This window comes from Leopardus geoffroyi, chromosome D4 (genome assembly GCF_018350155.1).
Source record: "Leopardus geoffroyi isolate Oge1 chromosome D4, O.geoffroyi_Oge1_pat1.0, whole genome shotgun sequence".
NCBI classification, from domain to species: domain Eukaryota; kingdom Metazoa; phylum Chordata; class Mammalia; order Carnivora; family Felidae; genus Leopardus; species Leopardus geoffroyi.
In genome coordinates, this window is record NC_059342.1 from 72,102,931 (window position 1) to 72,123,955 (window position 21,025).

The 21,025-nt window shown below is 38.5% G+C and overlaps 1 protein-coding gene across 1 annotated transcript; it reads left to right on the forward strand.

Annotated features, from left to right (window-relative positions):
• The first annotated feature begins 478 nt into the window (after nt 1–478).
• LOC123593135 (dnaJ homolog subfamily C member 25) lies at nt 479–20,541 on the forward strand. The gene is made up of 4 exons (XM_045468670.1): nt 479–902; nt 13,665–13,817; nt 16,117–16,587; nt 19,325–20,541. Exons 1-4 carry the CDS (start codon nt 570–572, stop codon nt 19,445–19,447), a joined length of 1,080 nt encoding a protein of 359 aa, XP_045324626.1. The 5' UTR covers nt 479–569; the 3' UTR covers nt 19,448–20,541.
• The last annotated feature ends 484 nt before the right edge of the window (nt 20,542–21,025 follow it).

Consider the following 21,025-nt stretch of genomic DNA (forward strand, 5'->3'; position numbering starts at 1 on the left):
TCCAAAATGTTACCAGTGTGGAGGCTGAGAAACCCTTTAAGGGTCCCCAGCAGGCAGAGAGTGACTACAATCTCTAAGTTCATCTTCCTTTGGGAAAGACAGCACGGGACTAGTGAAAGGAAGGCGTCTGGGGCTCGGGACTCGCTTTAAAACCCTGTGCACACATCTTCACGGCGATAACCAGACGGTAAGAGAGCCAGACTACCAACTGACGCAGGTGAAGTAAGGCTGTACAAAAGATCGCGTGTGAAGGGTACCGTGGACGTTACGTAAAGCGCTCTGCGCACACTGGTTACGTGCGACACTGAGACATCCTTTAAGTCTAACAACAAATCCTCCAGCAGCTGAGGCTAGGAAAGCGGTCAGCTGCATACCGGAAGCGGCCCGGCGGATGAGGCGTCCTTCTCCCCTAGCAACGGTCGCGAAACAAGTGCTTGTCGCAGCAGTGCCCAGTGCGCCTGCGCGGAGGCGGCGCCTGCTGATGTGGAGTTAGGTCGGGGAGGCGGAGCCCGGTGCACGGCGGTGTGCGGCAGAGGTGCTGGGGTGGTGGAGCAGCGGCCGAGGCCGGGATGGCGGCGCCGCTCGCTCCGCGCCGGGGAGCCGGGGCTGCCGGCCGGCGCTGGTTGGTGCTGCTGCCGCCCCTGCTGCTGGTGCTGCTGCTGGTGCGGCCCGCGGGGGCCCTGGTGGAGGGGCTCTACTGCGGCACGCGCGACTGCTACGAGGTGCTGGGCGTGAGCCGCACGGCCGGCAAGGCGGAGATAGCGCGGGCCTACCGCCAGCTGGCCCGGCGCTACCACCCCGACCGCTACCGGCCTGAGCCTGGCGATGAGGGCCCGGGACTGACGCCGCAGAGCGCCGAAGAGGCCTTCCTTTTGGTGGCGACCGCCTACGAGACTCTTAAGGTGAGGTCTGGGGGAGCAGATGGGTTGCGAAGACTCCTGGCCTGCGGAGCAGGGTTCTCGGTGACCCCGACTCCGGGCGCGGCCACCGCGACGACTCCTATCTAGGATGTTCGCGATTTCCTACGTGGCCCCGCGAAAGAACCCATACGGCTCATTGACAAAGATGGGAGCCCCCTCGGGCCTTGGGGGACAGCCCTCTCCTTTTTTGTTACAGTTTTGCAAAGCTTTGGGCATCTAAGGATTTAGTGAAAGCGCTTTAAAAACGTGTAGCTTACACTTGTAAAGCAAGGTAGTTGTTATTACCAGGATCTGTGATAGAACACAGGAAAGGTCTCCAATATTGAATGACTGTGATGGCGCCAATTTGACATGACAGAAACTTGATTTCTGGGCATGGTATTAAATGTGCCATTTAGCGTGGGTTTACGGATCTAGAAAAACAAAACAATGAACAAGCAGTCAGAAGACCGGATATTTGACTCTTGGCTCCTACACCCCAAGTATGACCTTGGATAGTGACTCAATATGTCACAGTAGCTGTTTCTTCATATGCAAAATTAAAGCCGTGATACCTCTTCAGAGGGTTATTAGGATTGAATAAGTGTGAGAAATCCACTGTATAGGACCTGTAAATAGGTGCTTAATGACTTGGGATTCAAGACTCTGAGAAGTTTTGACAGGAAAAGTTTTGTGAATATGTGTGTAGTCATTTGACAAAGGCTTTATGGAGTCCTTTGGGGATGGGGAGATTTAGCCTGATCCTGTTCTCTTCTCCTACTGCAAAAATCAAACCATATAAGGAATCATAAATATAACTCCTATTGGATGGAAATGTTACTGCTTCAAGGGCCCCATCATGCAAATGTACCAGCAATTTACAGCAATTGTAAGGTACTTCTTTCCAGCCTTAAAAAAAAAAAAAAAAATATATATATATATATATATATATATACACATATATATGTGTATATATATGTATATATACATATATTATATATATTTTTTTATGTATATTTATATATATATTTTTTTTTAATTTGAGAGGGAGATCACCAGTGTGTTTGCGGTGGGTGGGGGTGGGGTAGAGGGGGAGAGAGAGAAAGAATCTCAAGCAGGCTCCACACACACTCAGCTCTGAGCTGCCCGCAACCCTGCGATCATGACCTGAGCCGAAATCAAGAGTGGAGTGATCAACTGACTGAGTCACCCAGGCGCCCCCCTCCTTTTTTTTTTTTTTTTGGAGTCAAAGTTTTCCATGTTGCTATGTTGTCTGCTTTTAATGACTACTTTGGGTATACTGTAATTTAACCATGGATTATTTTTATAGATTAGCTTCCCAGAGCTGAAAATACTGAAACAAGGAGTTAAAGGCTTTTCATTCATGCTTTCCAGAGCAGTTTATATAATACGGAGTCATATTAATGAGTGTGCTGAGTTTGCTAAATTATGACTAGCATTGTTTAGATTGTAATTCTTACTGGCAATTAACTGAAGAATGAGTGGGGCATGGGGAAAGTGCAGATACCAGAGGGTTTAGTTGCTTATTATTTAGGATATAGAGTGATTGAAGAAAGACTTCCCAAAAATGGGAAAGAACTTCTCCATCCAGGACAACCCAGCATCTAAAGCCCCAATCTGTGTTTTTCTGCAGTGAGGAAATCTAGTGGTTCAGACAAACAGGCAGAAGGACCTGGTGGCATATAAGGAAGCACTGGAGGGATGGAGAACTTCCAGAAGAGAGGGCAGCAGAAACACTGGCAACTGTTGCCTTATGCTGGGGTTGGAGATGGTTTGGCATGAGAGTGGTGAGCATGTTAGTAAACGAGAACCAAGAATGATGAGAGATGGTAGATAAATTCTTGCTGGGAGGAACCCCAAGATTCTTAACTATTCTTGCCATTTTCTTGAAGATACATATTTGGAGGCTGATTGGCAGATCTGCATTGGTTGCCTCTAAAAGGTTTTACCTCTAAAGTTTAGGGTTGATTGGTTAGCTAATGAAAGCTCAATGAAATAATTTGTGCACTTTTTGGCAGTTAAAAACTGGTATGTCTGGAGAAAGTAACACTTAAATTTTTTTCAAGTTTATTTATTTATCTAGAGAGAAAGAGCAAGTTGGGGAGAGGTGGAGAGAAAGAGGGAGAGAGAGAATCCCAAGCAGGCTCCCGCACTGTCAGTGTGGAACCTGACATGGGGCTGGAACTAATGAACCATGAGATTGTGACCTGAGCTGAAATCAAGAGTTAGACGCTTAACTGACTGAGTGACCCAGGCACCCCAAAAGTAACACTTTTAATCTTGATTCCAACAAGAGGTTTGCAGTACTACAAATGTCTCCAAACAGGAAACAATTGGAGTTGTGCTGATGGAGGAGGGAGTGGGAGAATGTGCAGTAGTTTCCCCAGCCCCATTCAGAGTTACTGTCAGAGGAAAGGGATGTCTAGGGATTGTTTGGACCCTGAAAATCAGACCTAGCTCAGCTCTATGAAAACAGTTTTACAGTTATAGAATGGACTTCTAAGTGGAACACTTCCAGAAACTTTTCTTTTTCAAACTTCATTGCAGATTCCCTCTCCTGGAATAAAGAAAAGGACTTTGATTTGCTGTGTGTGGAAGTTATTAAAAACAAACAGGGTGGTCAGGTTTTATTTCTGTCATAATGAAAAACTGTGAGTAAGCGGCCAGAGAATTCAATTCTGGGTAATGCAAAGATCTATGAACTGGGGTCATCCAATTTGGACAGCCTCAGCCTTCAAATTATCCCTTTGAGGCAATGGGGATGTAACTACTACTTGAGTTATATCTGCAGGCTGGAATCAGGGCTTGTGAGGGATAAGAGGTTCACATGGCCTTTGCTAACAGCAGATCAGATAGAATAGTGGGAGGAGTTGGTAGGTTCCAGTGGCTCTGGAATAAGGAGATGCAGAAGCCTATCTAGAATTCCACATATCATCTCATGGAGGTAGCAGATGCCTACCTGGGACCACTTCTTTTCTGTTTGCTAGTTTTGGTATGCGCTGTATCTTTCTCCATAAAGAATAACAGTAAACCCTGTGAGAAGTGTACTATGTACAAAGCCAGCCAGAAAGAGGAAGGGACTTGGGAAGACTGTGTCCTCCTTCATAGCCATGTGCAGTTATTCCTGGCATATGGAAGAAGTTGATTTTATATTTGCTTTGTAAAATGCACAGGTAGATTCCATCTTGAAACAGTGTATCTAAAAGAAATTTTTCCTTTCTTGAAATCTGAAATGATTACTTATAAATTCATTGGAGCTAGGAGTCTTTTTTCTTCCCCCATAATTTTTTGATAACCTTTTGATTTCTCTTATTATTAGTCTGTTCAAGTCTCTTAATATTTTTAATATATGTGATATAAGAAGCTACATTATATCTTCATTATAAGCTTATAGTGGTTTTCCATCAAAACTTCTAATAACCAAGGATCTCTGAATGTTGATAATAAAATACATCACCAAAATGGGAACTTATATTTGTGAATTCTTGTGGATTTATGCCTGAAGTTGTCTTGGTCAAATAAATACCTCTTTGAGAGAGAGAGGCTTTTTAAGATGGCGGTTGTTAAAAAAATAAGTACACTAACGGGGTTTAAATACAGTTGGTAAGACAGGAGATATCACACTTGGTCATTGTTATTTTAGCAACACGGATTCTACCTGTGCACAGAGATACTGAGGAAAACCAGAAAAAGAAGGATGGGTAATTGTGGAAGGCGAAGGCACTGGTCAGATGCTTTCATCAAGTCATGCTTAGTTCAGATTTTCAAATAACTTAAAAATGCAGTTCTCAGCAGGACGTCAAACCATTATGATTTTACACACTGTTATATTTGCTTCATCATATAAGCAAAGTTAAGACAGTGAAATAGTATTTAGTGTATTCGACTACTGGGATTCAGGGAATTTGTGGACTTTGGAAGTTAAGTAAATGGACTCTCACTTGCTGTGTCAACATTGAATCTTTTTATGTGGATATAGCACTTATCACACTGCACTGTAAATATGGAGTAGCCCTCCTTTCTTCACTAAACCATCTCCTTGCCTTTTTGTATGTATATCCATGGAACCTAGCTCAGTGTCTGGCACATCAGATAATGAATGTTTGCTAAATGAAAACTCATATTTGGAGATAGATTCAGATTGAATGGAAATTGAAAGCGGATTTCTGACATTGTGACCTTGTTATGTGAAGCCTACTTTGGTATTTTACCCTAAATTAACTCTAGTTTTAAAGAGTGGTATAGATAAAGTAGATTGGATGGCTATGAATGAAAAGTTCCCTCATGAGAGAAAATGCACATCTATTTTTAAGGATAAATTCTGTTTTTTTGAGTGAAAACATTAACCCTTTTTGAATATAGATAACAATTGGATGAAGTAGATGGAATATGGAAGGCACAGAAGTAAGCAGATGAGGGAACAGGTGGAAAGAATGCACTTAGAAAATGGGAAAATAGAATTTGACACCATTTTGCAAAATCACAAAAGAACAGAAAAGATCTTGGCAGTATTGCCAAAAGATCTTGGCATGAATGTTATCTGATAAGGTAGGAGATCTGTAGTGAGAGCCTTTTACTACTTTAGCCTTGTCTTGGCAGGGAAGTCACAAGAACACTTTAGTTTCTATCAGTCTAGTTGGTGTAGCAGAGCTTTAGCACTTATGAAGAATTGGGCATAAGGGGGGGGATTCTGAACACCCTACCCTTTTATGTGACTGTTTATTGTTCTTCCTTAGTTTATTCTCTTATTCAGTCCTTTCTGTAACTGGTACTGAGGGAGGCGCTGAGGGAGGAGACAATAACAATGAAGAAGGCACAGTTCTTGCCTTTAATCTTTTAACATAACAAGGAGACAGGTACTTATTGTGTGGTTATTATTTATTTAAGTTATATAATAAAATGTGTAGGTTATATTGCAGCACTGAGAGGACACAATTATTTCTTCTTTGGGGACTGGAGAAGAATGTACTCTTTGATCTGGATCTAGAACAGTCACCAACAGTTGACAGTGAAGGGATATTTTTGGTAGAGGGAAAACCTGATCAACAAAAACATGGAGTCATGAGTATGTAAGACTCATTCCAGGAATGAGATCTAGTTTGGTAAGGTATTATAATAGTATTTTCTCCACCAATGATCACTTTTATTATATTTCTCTGAAGTACTCTTTGTTTTGAGGAACGATTAACTGCATTTCTTAGAATTATTGTTTTTCTTTCCTAGCATCTATCCAGATTAATCAATCATTCATAATAATTGGGTATTCATAAAAATAATAAAAAACATGTAAATTTTGAATACAGTTGTGATGCTGATAAACAGCCAACTTAATTAAGCTTGATGGCAGATAGTTTTCATTTTACATGTCAACTCTGATTGGTTATGACTCCCTGAAACACTTGTAAAGGTTTTGAGATCTTGTCTGGGTTTAGTGAGAAGGAAGGAGGACATGTTCGATAGTGATTTCTCCCATGGGCCCAGAAGAAGGGTGTGGTACCTTATGCACCACACACACTATTTCTGCTGTGAGTCCATAAGTGTTTATTTTTTACTGATCTCTTAATTTCAACTGTTATTCCCTACTTATGGCAAAGACTGATTGTATACCAGATGTATTTAATTTTAGTTCTGTGACTACCTGACACATGATGTTATCAACACCCAATCAGAGCTTTTGATTAACACAAAAACGACTGAGTTGATAGAATTCTGGCCAGAAACTGAGCACTTGAGATTTTAATTTAGCCTGTGCAGATTTATCATGGGTAAAAAGAACATTTTGAGATATTCACAGCACAGAGACCCTTATTGCATTTTTCACAGATTTTAGAGGATCCACTACTTTTAGGTTAGAAGCCTGTCAGGCATATGGTATGGAGATGTTTCAGGAGACTGGAACATAGTTTGGGATCAGATAATGAACAACCTTTTAATCTGTGTTCAGGAATTCGAACTTTATGTATCGAATAGTTACCAGAGGTTTTAAAGAGGAGAAATAACACAACCTGATGTTTCTCTCAGGAAGAAAATTCTGAGAACAATATTGAGAATGGGTTAGGGAAGACGGAGAGGTTTTTGACTGAATTCATTTCCACCATCTTCTGGAATTTTGTCATTCTTCTTTGGTAACTTGAAAATCTCTTAGTTGGTTCATTTCACATTCCTTTCCCTTAATTTTGCTTCTTTCAAAGCTACTGTCACATCTTTCTTCTTTTTTCACTGTTGGCTATCTTTACTTCCTCACCTCCTTTTCCTTCCAGCTGCCGTAGACTGACGTGTATCAGCACACATACTGGAATTGTTCTTCAGGTGAACAGTGGTGCTCTAGGTGTCAGATCTGAGAGCTGCTCTTCCTTTCTCCCTCCTGGTGTGATCTGTGGCATTTGATGTTGCTGATCATATAGTTCTTTAAGCTGTTCTCCCTAAACACCCTCAGTGTTATTCTCTCCCTTTTCACCTGTCTTTCTAGTCATTTCTTTTCAGTCTTTATAATCTTTTCTTCTGCCAACACCTTAAACATTGCTTTTCCTTAGAGTTCTATCCTTTGGGTACTCTTTTTTATTTTTGTTTTCTAATCTCTTCCTGGTGAAACTCAACTACATCTGTGACAACTCTAAAATCTGTGTTCTCTAGGTTCATATTTTCAGTTGTGTCTCATTTTGTAGCATAGTTACCCAAAATTAAACATTTGAGAAGTCCATCTTGTTATGTTTGTTAAAGCATACATTTTAAAAGAGGATGTAATTATGACCCATATAAACACAAAATGAACATTGTCAGATTTTATTTAATTAATTAATGAAGGAACCACTAAGATATTAAAATCAGTTCAAAAGAGAAAAATTGCCACACATTCCCGAACAGGGAACACTAAAGTGCCTGTAAAACTGGCCAGTATGACAAGGCAATGGTCAGTTGTATTCCACTGGACACAATTTATCTTTCTGTGAAGAAGAATTATCTGCATTACTTCCAGTTTTCTACATGTTACTTCTGTCCCTATAAAGGTGCAACCCTCCTTCAGGAATAGATAATCCCAGGAGGCTCCAAGAATTGAAAAGATTCCAGTAATTTTTTTCTTCCTTTTTCAGAATCTTCCACTATTTTCTCTAGCATCTTCTCTAAACTTGATATCCTGTTCTTTTTTTTTTTTTTTAAGCTTATTTATTTTGAGAGAGAGAGAGAGAGAGCAAGAGTACATGAGTAGGAGAGGGGCAGAGAGAGGGAAAAAATCCCAAGCAGGCTCTGCACCATCAGCGTGGAGCCCCATATGGGGCTCCAACTCTTGACCCATGAGATCACGACCTGAGCTGAAATCAAGAGTCTGATGCTTAACGGACTGAGCCAGCCAGGCACCCTCATTCCATTAAGCACGATATTGTCAGAGTTAGCTTTCAAAAATAAACACTTCTACTTAGTGGTATTGTTCTCATGCTTTAAAACATTTTGTTTTTGAATAGCACAGACAATACTACTCTAGCACTTCAGCATGGCATACAAGGTTCTCTCCATGGTTCTTATCCAAATCTGTCTTCCTGGGCACATTTACTACACTTTCTTCCTAAATTTCCCTACTGTGCAACCTTCGCTGAATCCATTAAATTCATTGATGCTTCTGTACTTCAACACTTGATGTTACCTGTGCCTGGAACACATTTTACACTGTACTTGCTTTTCAAGATCCAGTACTTATTTCTTCTCTGCTGTGGTTTCTGTTACCAGTGGTCTCAGGCAGAGTTAGTCTTTTCTTCCTTAGCACATCAAATTGCATTTTTCTTGCTAGATTGTTCTAAATGGAAGAGTTCTTGAGACCAGGACGTTATCTTATTTGTCTTTTTATCCTCCTTTGAATTGAGCACAGGCTTAATGCCCCGTGTAATTACGCCCCTGATTTGAAAATAACCAAGGTTTTTAAAAGCTCAGGTTACCAAGTAGATGGTGATACTATACTATTAACTGACACGGAGGGACAGATTTGCATGTTTGTTTTGAGATAGTTATGTTATATTTAGGAAATGCTTAGGAGATATTTGAAAATAGGAGGACACAGGAAAAGCAAATCCGAGTATCACTAGTATGTAGGTGATACTGCAAATCGTGGAAGTTGTTGAGGTCACATGTGGAAAGAAGAGAAGACATGGGAAGACAGTGGCATAGTGACTGGGGTCAGGAAGCAGGGAGAGAAATGAAACTGACAGCAGTGAATTTCCTTCCTCTGTAGTAGGATGTAATGGCCTGGATAAAAATGTAGGAACAGATGTTATTTTTTTTAAAGGATCATTTGTGTGTGTGTATTTCTTTTAAAATGGGATTAATATATATTTTTAAGAATGAACAAAAATATTACTACGTTTTTTTTTTAATATACTATTGATTCCTGGCCTTTAACATCCAACCTAAAATGGTTTCTACTATCTGTGTAACAGAAAAATTTTAATGTATAAGTGGCTGCAATACAAATTATTGCAATTTATGTATATTGAGACCAAACAATTCATTATTTCTTCAAGGGCAAGAACATAATATATTTTTGCCTCTGGGGAGGTGGGGGGGAATGATCATTTTCATAAGAGAAGGAAGGATTCAGTGCTTTCTTTGCTTGTGGGTTTCCTCTTGTTCACTTTTGATCTAGATATTGGTGGTTCTGTTCCAGTCCTCCTGCATATGCCCAAGAGGATTGGGAGTGGAGTGGACACCAGCAGAAGCACCATTTTTTCCTGTAGAGATTAGAAACAAGGAGCTTATTGCCCTGCTGGTCAAGGCTCAGGACAGAGAGGAGGAAGAAACAAGTATAAAGGTTTTGGTTTTGGAAAGAAGTTGGAATCTCCTGACCCTGGGACCTTAAGATCCACAAAATTGCTGAAAGAAAAAATACTACCTTATTGAAAGGTAAGACATTAAACTGTTTTAAGGTTTAAGCTGTTTTAGCCACAGTACATATTTTCATAAGCTATGAAATCAAGCAGTCATTTCTGCTAAGCCCAAGTTTTTGTGAAATAATCACCGGCCTTCCTGGTGAGATGAAGACCTGTGTATAGTGAGGGAGAGCCTTTACAAAATTTTACTCATTTTTTAAATGACACTTACTGAATGCCAGGCACTATGGTAGGTCTTGGATATACAGAGATTAATGTGTCACCCTACCTATCTTCCAGAAGTTCTCACTCAAGCAAAAGAAAAAACGAATGATTACAATGTGATAAGTGCTATAATAAATAGGTCACATATGTAATAAGAGTGTCCTAAAGGATTAATAGGAGCTCATGAGGTTGGAAGAAAGGGATGGGCATTTGAGGTAGAAAGAATTATATGTTCAAAGACATAGGTATGAAAGGGCATGCTGTACTGGAAGAACACACCAAATTTCAGAAATTACTATCTGATGTTTGCTATGGGCAAAAGAGGGGCAAGTGATGAGATGTTGCTAGGTAAGAGTGCACTAGTTATGGAGGCCTTGTTGCATGTCAAGAAATTTTAACTTACTAGCCACAGGGAATCATTGGAGATTGAGGACTGAGTTCCAGGATGGGTGGGAGAAAAAATAAATATAATGGTTTTAAAATATGTATGTACCTGTAGCTTTCAATTGGGTCTCAGCCTCTTGTCTTTTCTTTTTTGCTAGTATTCCAGGTATCCTTGCTAGTATTCCTGGTATTCTTTTCTGCTAGTATTCCTGGTATCGTTGGTAACCTAGTATTCTTACTAGGTTGATTCTAAACTTTGTAGGCTACTAGAGAGTAGAATTTTGACTTAGACTGTTGAAAACTAACTCTCCAATTTGTGCCAACCTTGAATACCTTCCAAGGTATATTATGCATACCTCAGCCTAAGATAATTTTCTTCAATCTGGAGAGAAAGCTATAAACCCAAGAGTAAAGATTCTGGCTGATTAAATCCTATAACAAGGAGGTGGCCAACCTTTCTTGTCTTTAATCGTGACAAAAACGGGGTCATAAATTTATGGTGACCCCATAGAAAAGAAAACCATCCTGTGAAGTCAGACTTGATCCTGAAACCTTTTGCGGGAATTAATTTGAGGCCTCACTAGAGGGCTCTGAATAGACTTCACAGGCTCTGGTTGCAGCAGAGAGGCCAGACACAAGGTTCAGATTTTGGAGTGGCTGGTTGCTGGAACATTAGTTGACCATCCTATTAGAAGAGCTCAGGACTCAATGAAGTAAGTCACAAATTTAGGGACCAGTGAGAAGATGGTGACCATGGTAGAAGATCTGGGTGAAATGTTTGAATAGGGATATCTGCATTCTATGGATTGTGACCTTCACTAAGAGAACAAAGACGAGAGGATAACTGTTGGACCCATGACATTCACATAGCAGATTTCAGTCACACTCAAAGACAGTGCTGTATACTTTAACCAGGAGGAGTACAGTCAGGCTGGGCAAAGGGCTCTGTGTAGATAATGATGCTGGCTGGAGTTCTTTAGGAATCTGATCAGTGTGGCAGTTAGTTTCAAAACCACTACATGTAATCGAGTTGGAGCAAGAAGAATTGTGTTTGAAGAAATGCATTTCAAAAGGCATCTACCAAGATTGGGAGGCTGAATGAAAAGTCAAAGATTTCAGGCCAAAAGCAGAACATTTCTATAAAATTAGTCCAAAAAGCAAAAACTAAAGGGAGAATGGAAAAATTCTTAAAAGATGCCTTAAAGTACTCAAAATGAGATACATCAAGATATGTGGGTTTTAGTCTTCAGAGCTATCTGTATGACCTATAAAGTTTTGCCCTTTTTAGGTTAGAAGCTATAAAATATAATGCCTTATAGAAAGAATAATGGATTGACAGTTGAGGCATGTGCCAATTGCCACAAGAAAATCTTTTTTTTTTTTAACAGAAAAGAACATTCAAAGAGTGCATTTGAAAATAAAAACAGCCTGAACTTAGCCCTCTCTAAATAACAGACAGTTCTCATACTGGCCCTCCAAATAGTGCTGTAGAGTAGACTTTAAATATATTTAAATTTCATTATACTAGATACTAGTTTATTTGGTTTCAAATTCTAGTCAGAGGTAAAAAATAGTTTGAATGTACTGAATTTAAGAGAATTGTCACTGAGAATGTGCTCAAACTCACAATTCTTATTAGAAAACATATAATGACTTTAATGGGTACAGAGGAGATATTGTCATTAGCAAACTCATTTCAAATCTCAGAAACTATACGTTGGAAAAGTCAGGAGGTCCTGAATAGACCCCAGAGCCTTCATCTGTGGTAGTAGAGCACTGGGTGTAGATTTTGAAATGCCTTTAGTTAAGAATTTACAATTTTATGAATATTAAATAATTCATGCTAGAAAGACAGCCTCTAGGTTAAATAAGATTTTTAATTTTCATAATGGTTTCTGTTGTACTCCCTCCCTTACAGAGAGTAAAGAATTTGTTGTGGTTTTACTCTTTAACACTCTTTGGACATAAGACAAAATAGGGGGCGCTTGGCTAGCTCAGTTGGTAGAGCAAGCGAATTTTGATCTCTGGTCATGGGTTTGAGCCCCACATTGGGGGAAGAGTTTATTATTATTTTTTTTTAATGTTTATTTTTGAGAGAGAGAGACAGAGCATGAGAGGGGGAGGGGCGGAGAGAGAGAGAGACACAGAATTCGAAGCAGGCTCCAGGCTCTGAGCTGTCAGCACAGAGCCTGACGTGGGGCTCAAACCCACCAACCGTGAAATCATGACCTGAAGTCGGACGCTTAATTTAATTGACTGAGCCACCCAGGCACCCTGAGTTTACTTTAAAAAAAAAGAAAGACAAAATAGGTTTCCTGTGTGATAAAGAAGCAAATCATAACCCCGTGTAGAGTTCTTCAACCTATGTAGCTCAGTAAGAGATTGGCATTTATCTCTATTTGAAATTGATTAAAATTAGAGGTTTTAAGAAATATTTTATTTGTGAACATTCAGAGCAGCATTTCAGAATGCTGTGATTTTTTTTTTTTTTCAACGTGTTTGTGTAATTAAGAAAGATCTATATGTTACCTTATTTATGAACTGGGCTGTGACAATATAATAGTAAAATACTCTGTATTTGTAACATTTTTTTATAATGTTGTATCACTTGATGTTGAAATAACCCTGTAAAATTAGAAGGGTAGATATTATCTCTGTTTTACAGATGAGGAAGAGTGAGGCTCAGAGAGGCTAAAGATTTCACTTGAAGTCACAAAGTTAAACTTTTTACCATTATACTGCATCAGTGTTTCTTGGAGATGAGCAGAATTCAGTTTTATAAGGCACAGACTGGCTTTGTCTGCTTTTTGTTGTCTTAATCATTGCTTTCAACAGAAAACTTTCTACACAAGGCTGGAAAATGATGGCGAATATCTATAATAGAGATAAACATTTGTTCCTATAAATAATTATTGAAAGTAGGTATCAACATGTTCTGAAGTTAAAAGAACGTGACAACATCCTTATTAGCACCATAACGCTGCCTAAAACATCATGGTTAATTGCTATTAAAATGTTTTTATTTTTTCAGGAGGACTAACAACACTTACGAATTTGGAGAGATTACTTTTATTATGCTTTATACCTAATATTAAAATTCTAGAAACAAATTTATGTGTGCCTTTGAAGAGTGGTGGGAAATTTTTTTATTTTGCTAGTTTCAGTTCTTTTATTCAGATTAATCTTACATGATTATAAAATTCTGTTTGACTTAACAGATTACAAACTAAGTCCATTTAATGAAATGTCCTATGAAATTGAGTATCTTGTTATTTTACAGGATGAAGAAACACGAAAAGATTATGACTACATGCTGGATCACCCAGAAGAGTACTATAGCCATTACTATCATTACTACAGCAGGCGCTTAGCCCCCAAAGTGGATGTTAGAGTTGTGATTTTGGTCAGTGTATGTGCTATTTCGGTGTTTCAGGTGGGTATTAATGGAGGTGTATGTCTTCGTGTGTGTGCTTGAGTGCACATTGCCTAGTACTGGGCATTAAAACTGAATTAGAAGTACCTTTTTAAAAAAAAAATTTTTTTTAATGTTTATTTGTGAGAGAGAGAGAGTGTGTGTGTGAGCAGGGGATGGACAGAGAGAGAGGGAGACACAGAATCCAAAGCAGGCTCCAGGCTCTGAGCTGTCAGCACAGAGCCGGACACGGGGCTCAAACTCATGAACCGCAAGATCGTGAGCTGAGCCAAAGTCAAACAGTCAACTGACTAAGCCATCCAGGATCCCCTAGAAGTACCTTCTTATAAAATTTATACTTATAAATTCTTATAAAATTTTACTTGCAGTTGAGACTAATTTTTTTAGACTAGAAAAATATTCATTTGTTCAACCAATCGATAACATTAGAATCATTGTAAATGGGAAATCCAAGAAATCAATGATGAATGTCATAATTTAACTATAAAAAACTCAACAATAGATCTTTTTCTCATTGTTCCATTTAGAGTATTTCCCCCCCAACAGCCAGAGTGAATGTTAACCTGATCATATCATTATTTCTGTAGGACTTTTCAATGATTTCTCATTAAATTTAGGGAAAGCCTGAACTTTTTCTTTATTTTTTAAAAAATATTTATTTATTTTTGAGAGAGCGGGAGACAGAGAATCGCAAGCAGGCTCCACACTGTCAGCAGAGAGCCCAACATGGGGCTCGAACCCAGGAACTGTGAGATCGTGACCTGGGTTGAAATCCAGAGTCGGACACTTAACCAGCTGAGCCACCCAGGTGCCCCCCAAACCTGAACTTCTTAATATGAACTAATAAGTCTTGTTGGCTATCCACAAAATGCCAGAAGTGCTTGCCATTACTATAACAACCAAAAATGTCCCACACATTTCCACTGCCTACTAAGGGCACTCTTGCTTAGGCTGAAAACTACTGAAACAGATTAAAAGAGCCGTAGTAACTTTTCATGTTCTTCTAAATGTCACAAAAATTTAACTTCAGCTTGAAGTGAGTTTTTCCTACTATTCTTAAACTAACCACACCTGTTATGTTCTCTAGAGGAAAAGAACATGTCAAATGATTAGAATGAAGCAATTTGCTAGTCTGAAAACTGCTGCTCCAGCTTAATTCCCAGAAATGAGAGTCACTTTATATGACAAATAGAAATCCTGTTGAAAACTAACGTGTATTTTAAATGTATCCGCTTTTGCAGAAGTATTTTCCCTTCAAAGGGGAAAGCAGGGATAATTTTACCTTTGTGTTTTAGATAATGTGATATCCTAGTAACATTTCTTTTCCTTAGTCCTAATAGATTGCTACTATGATATTTCAAGATATTATTGGTGTAACTGCAATATTCATTCAGTAAAACAGCAAATGAAATGTGTGGAATAGTGAGGAGTAGGGCTTTTTCTGACAATTAACAAAATGCTTTGTATATATTTATGAAATAAGTTAGATGTTTTACAGTCACAGTCCGTGTGTGTGTGTGTGTGTGTGTGTGTGTGTGTGTGTGTGTGTTTAATGTTTATTTAGTTTTGAGAGAAAGAGAGATCATGACCTGAGCCGAAGTCAGATGCTCAACCAGCTGAACTACCCAGGTGTCCCAGATGTTTTCCAGTCAAATACGAGTTCAAACATATTTGAATCTTTTACTTCAGAATATAATGAGCATTGCTGTGATATATCTAGATGGTTTAGGAAAGAGATGGGAATGAATATAGGTGCCTGAGTCTATATCCTGTGATCTCTTTTTTAAACAAGTTCCTCACTGGCTAGTTTTGCCAGTTAACTCGTCCTCCAGAATGTAGATTACAGTCTCACAGTCTTAGAGAGAGAGATTTTTTAATAGTGATCTAGGGAAAGTCATTTCGTAAAGATGTGAAATGAAAGGTATGGTGTGATTCCATGGATTTATCTTCTGATCTTGGTTATCTTCTGTCTGAATTAATGGCTGTTTTGGCCCAGCTCAGGGCTTACTTGATTTATCTAGCCTGAGATCCCATGTACATGGGGGTATTATTCAATTTTATCTTTTACTTACAGAGAAACATGATTGTGGTCCCGATTTTTTTTTAAATTAAGTTAAGCTCTATGCCAAGCTCATGACCCCGAGATCAAGAGTTGCATGCTCTACAGACTAAGCCAGCCAGGCAGGCACCCCTTGAGATCCCTATTTTTAATCAGAATGGCTTTTGGGAGGGGGGAGGTGTTCACCAAGATGCATTTTGGTAGTAAAAATGACCCATTTTTCTTTGTTAAATATTCCAGTTTTTCAGCTGGTGGAACAGCTACGACAAGGCAATCAGCTACCTGGCCACAGTGCCCAAATACCGTATCCAAGCCATGGAGATTGCCAAGCAGCAGGGTTTGCTTGGAAAAGCCAAAGAGAAGGGCAGAAACAAAAAGTCCAAAGAGGAAATTCGTGACAAGGAGGAGAGCATCATAAAAAACATTATAAAAAGTAAAATAGATATAAAGGGAGGCTATCAGAAACCACAGATATGTGATCTTCTCCTGTTTCAGATTCTCTTAGCACCTTTTCACCTGTGCTCATATATAGTCTGGTATTGCCGGTGGATCTATAACTTTAACATCAAAGGCAAAGAATATGGGGAAGAAGAAAGACTGTATATCATACGTAAATCCATGAAGATGTCAAAGTCTCAGTTTGATAGTCTAGAAGATCATCAGAAAGAAACTTTTCTTAAACGGGAGCTCTGGATAAAAGAGAATTATGAGGTGAGTAATTACTCTCTGCTGGGATTTTAGTGTTATCTTACTTTTGAAGTTAAAATTTGGTGTATGAGAACGGATCACAGAAATGCACTCCAATTTCTGAAATCCAAGATTTAAATAATAAAGATTCAATTTTTATTGGAAGTGTGACTATATTTGGTAGTGGGACAATGGGTTTTTAACCTGTAATTTGTCTTAAGAGATGAACTTCAAATACTTTAATTGACTCATGCTGAAAATCTTAAGAAGGGTCTAATTTGTTGTGTTAAACTGCAGTGGGATAATATTTATGTTTGCAAGGGTTTCACAACAACTTTCTGTTAATTGCTCTAATTGAAATTTGTTCTTCCCCAAATTTTCTTTCAGTCATGTAAACTTAGCCAGAGATTAAAAAAAAAACAAAACAGAGAAGGAATAAGAGATGGAAATTTAGTTGAGATAACTTCATTTCAAAATAAATGAGCACAGAATCTTCTGTATAATAAATAACATATTATGAAAAGTTAACTTTTATTTAAAAAAAAAGTCTCTAAATTTTGGGCAGTTTAATAAATGCTACATAATTGTCATCTATACTAGTTTACCTTGAAGTGAGCAGCTGCTTAGCTAAAGTCCTAGAGGAACTAGTAATCTCATCATAAGGATATTATATTAGGTTTGGGGTGAAATTAATTGACTGATGTTATTAAATATAAGAATAAAGCACAGTGATGGGGTGCCTGGCTGGCTCAGTTGGTAGAACATGTAACTTTACTTATTACTTATTTACTTATTTATCTACTTATTTATTTATTTACTTACTTACTTATGAGAGTAAGCGAGCACGAAAGGGGGAGGGCAGCAAGAGGGAGAGAGAGAATCCCAAGCATGCTCTGCACTGTCAGTGCAGAGCCTGCCATGGGGCTTGAACTCACAAACTGAGATCATGACCTGAGCCAAAGTCAGACGCTTAACTGACTGAGCCATCCAGGCACCACAGTGGAGCATGTGACTCTTTTTCTTCCTATTTTTTTTAAATGTTTATTTTTGAGAGACAGAGCACAAGTGGGGGAGGGCACAGAGAGAGGGAGACACAGAATCCGAAGCAGGCTCCAGCCTCTGAGCTGTCAGCACAGAGCCCAACATGGAGCTAGAACCCATGAACCACGAGATCATGACCTGGGTGAAGTCTGAAGCTTAACTGACTGAGCCACCCCGGTGCCCCAATGTGACTCTTGATCTCAGGGTTGTGAGTTTGAGTCCCACATTGGGTAGAGTTTACTTAAAACAAAACAAAAAAATAATACAGTGAGACCTTCTTAAGAAATCTGAAGTGTGTTTTTTTTTAGTTTCATAAACATTCCCTTTTTTTTTTAAGTTTATTTATTTATTTGAGAGACAACATATGCTTACACACACGTGAACGGAGGAGGGGCAGAGAGAGAGGGAGACAGAGGATCCAAAGCAGGCTTTGCGCTGACAGCAGAGAGCCCAATGCAGGGCTTGAACTCATGAACCATGAGATGATGACCTGAACCAAAGTCAGATGCTCAACTGACTGAACCACCCAGGCACCCCAACATTCCTTTTTATAGGTGGTGTCCTAAATAGATTTTACTGAAGGCAGGGTTCCAGTCTGAATTATATTTAACTTACTATGAATTGCCAGAATGTTTTCGCAAGTAGATGTAGTTAGCCTGCTTGTAAATAACATAAAAATGGAAGGTAACATACTGTTTTGTTCCTGAATTATTTGAAAAGTTTTCTCTTTTAAGTAGGGTAAGCAGCCCAGTTTACAAAACTGTATTTTCCATGGAGTACTATCCTGGGCTTAATTATCATATGTTAATTATATGAGGTGATCTTAGTCATTACCTCCTAAAATTTGGTAGTAAAATCATTTCTTTCTACAATTTGATGAAACTGGTTATGAAAACTTGTCCATTTAGCTTCAGCTGACATCCATGAAGATCTTCTTTGTTCTATACCTTTGTGGTTTATTTAGCCCTCTTTGGGAACCTTAGTAAAATATTTTGAAAAACTAAAACTTCTCTTCAAAGATAAAAGTAGATGTAAGTTCAATTTGGAGACAAGTGTATATAAAAGGTCATTTTTTCCCTTCGTTAGCATTAACAAATACTGAAAGTCATCAGTTAAATTTTCAGAGTATTGTATTAAAGTAATAGTGTGATTCTCTAATATTGGATATTAATTGTGGAGAGGAAATGTTTACACCCTTTAAACTCAGCTGATGTAGGGGTGCCTGGGTGGCGCAGTTGGTTAAGCGTCCAACTTCAGCCAGGTCACGATCTCGCGGTCCGTGAGTTCGAGCCCCGCGTCAGGCTCTGGGCTGATGGCTCAGAGCCTGGAGCCTGTTTCCGATTCTGTGTCTCCCTCTCTCTCTGCCCCTCCCCCTTTCATGACCTGTCTCTCTCTGTCCCAAAAATAAATAAACGTTGAAAAAAAAAAAATTTAAACTCAGCTGATGTATGATTTCAGTAAGGAAACGAATGTATTCTCAGGTTACAGAAATCAGTGACAAAAATTACTAAGTTCTTGTATAAATTTTTTTAATTTAACCCTGAATGTTAAGGTGCTTAATTGCTTAGTATTTTTAGATGCATGGTCTTCAGAAGACTGTGTACATTCACAGGAAACTTTTACCTGAAGTTATATTTGAAAAATATTAATATGCTGTAAAAGTAATGACACACGTTTCCCTTTGGATAGTAAAGTCATTTAGGGTTATTTATACTTACAGGTTTATAAACAAGAACAAGAGGAAGAACTAAAGAAAAAATTAGCAAATGACCCTAGATGGAAGCGATACAGGAGATGGATGAAGAATGAAGGGCCTGGACGGTTAACATTTGTGGATGACTGAGGATTGCTGGAATGCTACTGTGCCAAACCTTAATTGTGATATTATTTTCATAGCTGAATTATTTTAGAATTGTAAAAACTGCTCCTCAGCAGTACTTAAAATTCCTCAAATATCTGATTAAACAGAATAATATAGAAATTTAAACTTTCCCTTAAAACTTTATATATAAGACATTTATGATTGTTCAATTTTTATAATCTATTTGTGGATTTTGTTAAATGATCTGACATGAAGATTTATTAGTTGCCATTTAAAATTTGTATCTTTAGTTAAAATATTTGACATGAAAATTTATTAGATACCATTTAAAATTTTTATGTGTTAAGTGTTTATTCTTTAAAAGTGTTTCCTTATTCTTTGTCCTAGTGCTACCTTTTTCTGCTTCCATGGCCTCATATTTTCACAAAACATAAAAAATTACAACAGCATTTCAATACACTGTGTCTTTAGACACGAACTTCTTCAGCAAAATGATTTCAACTGTCATGTCATCTTCATTACAGTCATTCTAGGATTGAAATACGTTCAAAATATCTCTCTAGGAGAGTCTTCTGCCAGAATGTGTTTATACTATTTTCCCCCTGTCGTACTATTCTTAATAAGATCAGAAACTCTCCAGGAGAGTGAATCTACCTTCATGTCCTTGTAGGATGATCTTGATTACAGTCATTATAGGACTAAAACTATTCTCAAACATTTTTCCAGAAGAGACCTTGTAAAAAGGTCTTTTGTACCACAGTATTGCTTCCCCCACCCCTTCAGTTAAAGAAAAAAAAAGATGGAGCAGAAATAGTGTACTGAAAAGTTGTTCATGTATTATGAAGTCTTTGAGCCATGAAAAATCCAGTGTACATGAGTGTATTTACATGCATTTAAACCAGAAAGAGGAGGTGCATGGCTGTGTGCTGTTCTTTCAAACAATGAAATATATATGTTTTATACATGTGGAAGTGAAAGCAATTCACACATAATTTGACTGAAGCAAGTATGATACTGCATCAGAGTATCGATACACAATCATGGTAGTGAATCAATACTCCTGTTAAAGGATGTATCTCAGTGCTTCATATTAATAAAATGGTTGCAATACGTCACAAGTTTGTGGGTATGACATTTAATTTATATATATATATATATTTTTTTTTTTTTTAAGTTTATTTGTTTTTGAGAGAGAGAGAGTGAGAGAGCATGAGCAAGGGGAAGGCAGAGAGAGAGGAGACAGAATCCCAAGCAGACTCTGCACTGTCCGCGCAGAGCCCAACATGGGGGTTGATTGAACCCATGAAGTGTGAGATCATGATCTGAGCCGAAATCAACTGACTGAGCTCACCCAGTGAGCCACCCACTGTGCCCAAGGTATGACATTTTAAATCAAAGATTAAGGTAACTGCTTTTGTATCATATAGTTTTAAAAGAATAGTGTAGATAATAGAGATGCAGAGTTTCTGTTTCTAGCAAAAGTAAACTAGTGCTTTCAGGAGCTCAGCCTAAATGTGACATATACAAAGAGGCAAGGAGGGAAGAGTTTTATCCTTGTCAGTCGTTTAACCTATGAGTGAGGGCCTCAGTTGCCTCATT

Coding starts and splice junctions, on each gene's coding strand:
- LOC123593135 (XM_045468670.1), top strand. CDS start 570: ATGGCGGCGCCGCTCGCTCCGCGCCGGGGAGCCGGGGCTGCCGGCCGG. Junction 903..13,664: donor CCGCCTACGAGACTCTTAAG/GTGAGGTCTGGG, acceptor GTTATTTTACAG/GATGAAGAAACACGAAAAGA. Junction 13,818..16,116: donor GTGCTATTTCGGTGTTTCAG/GTGGGTATTAAT, acceptor TAAATATTCCAG/TTTTTCAGCTGGTGGAACAG.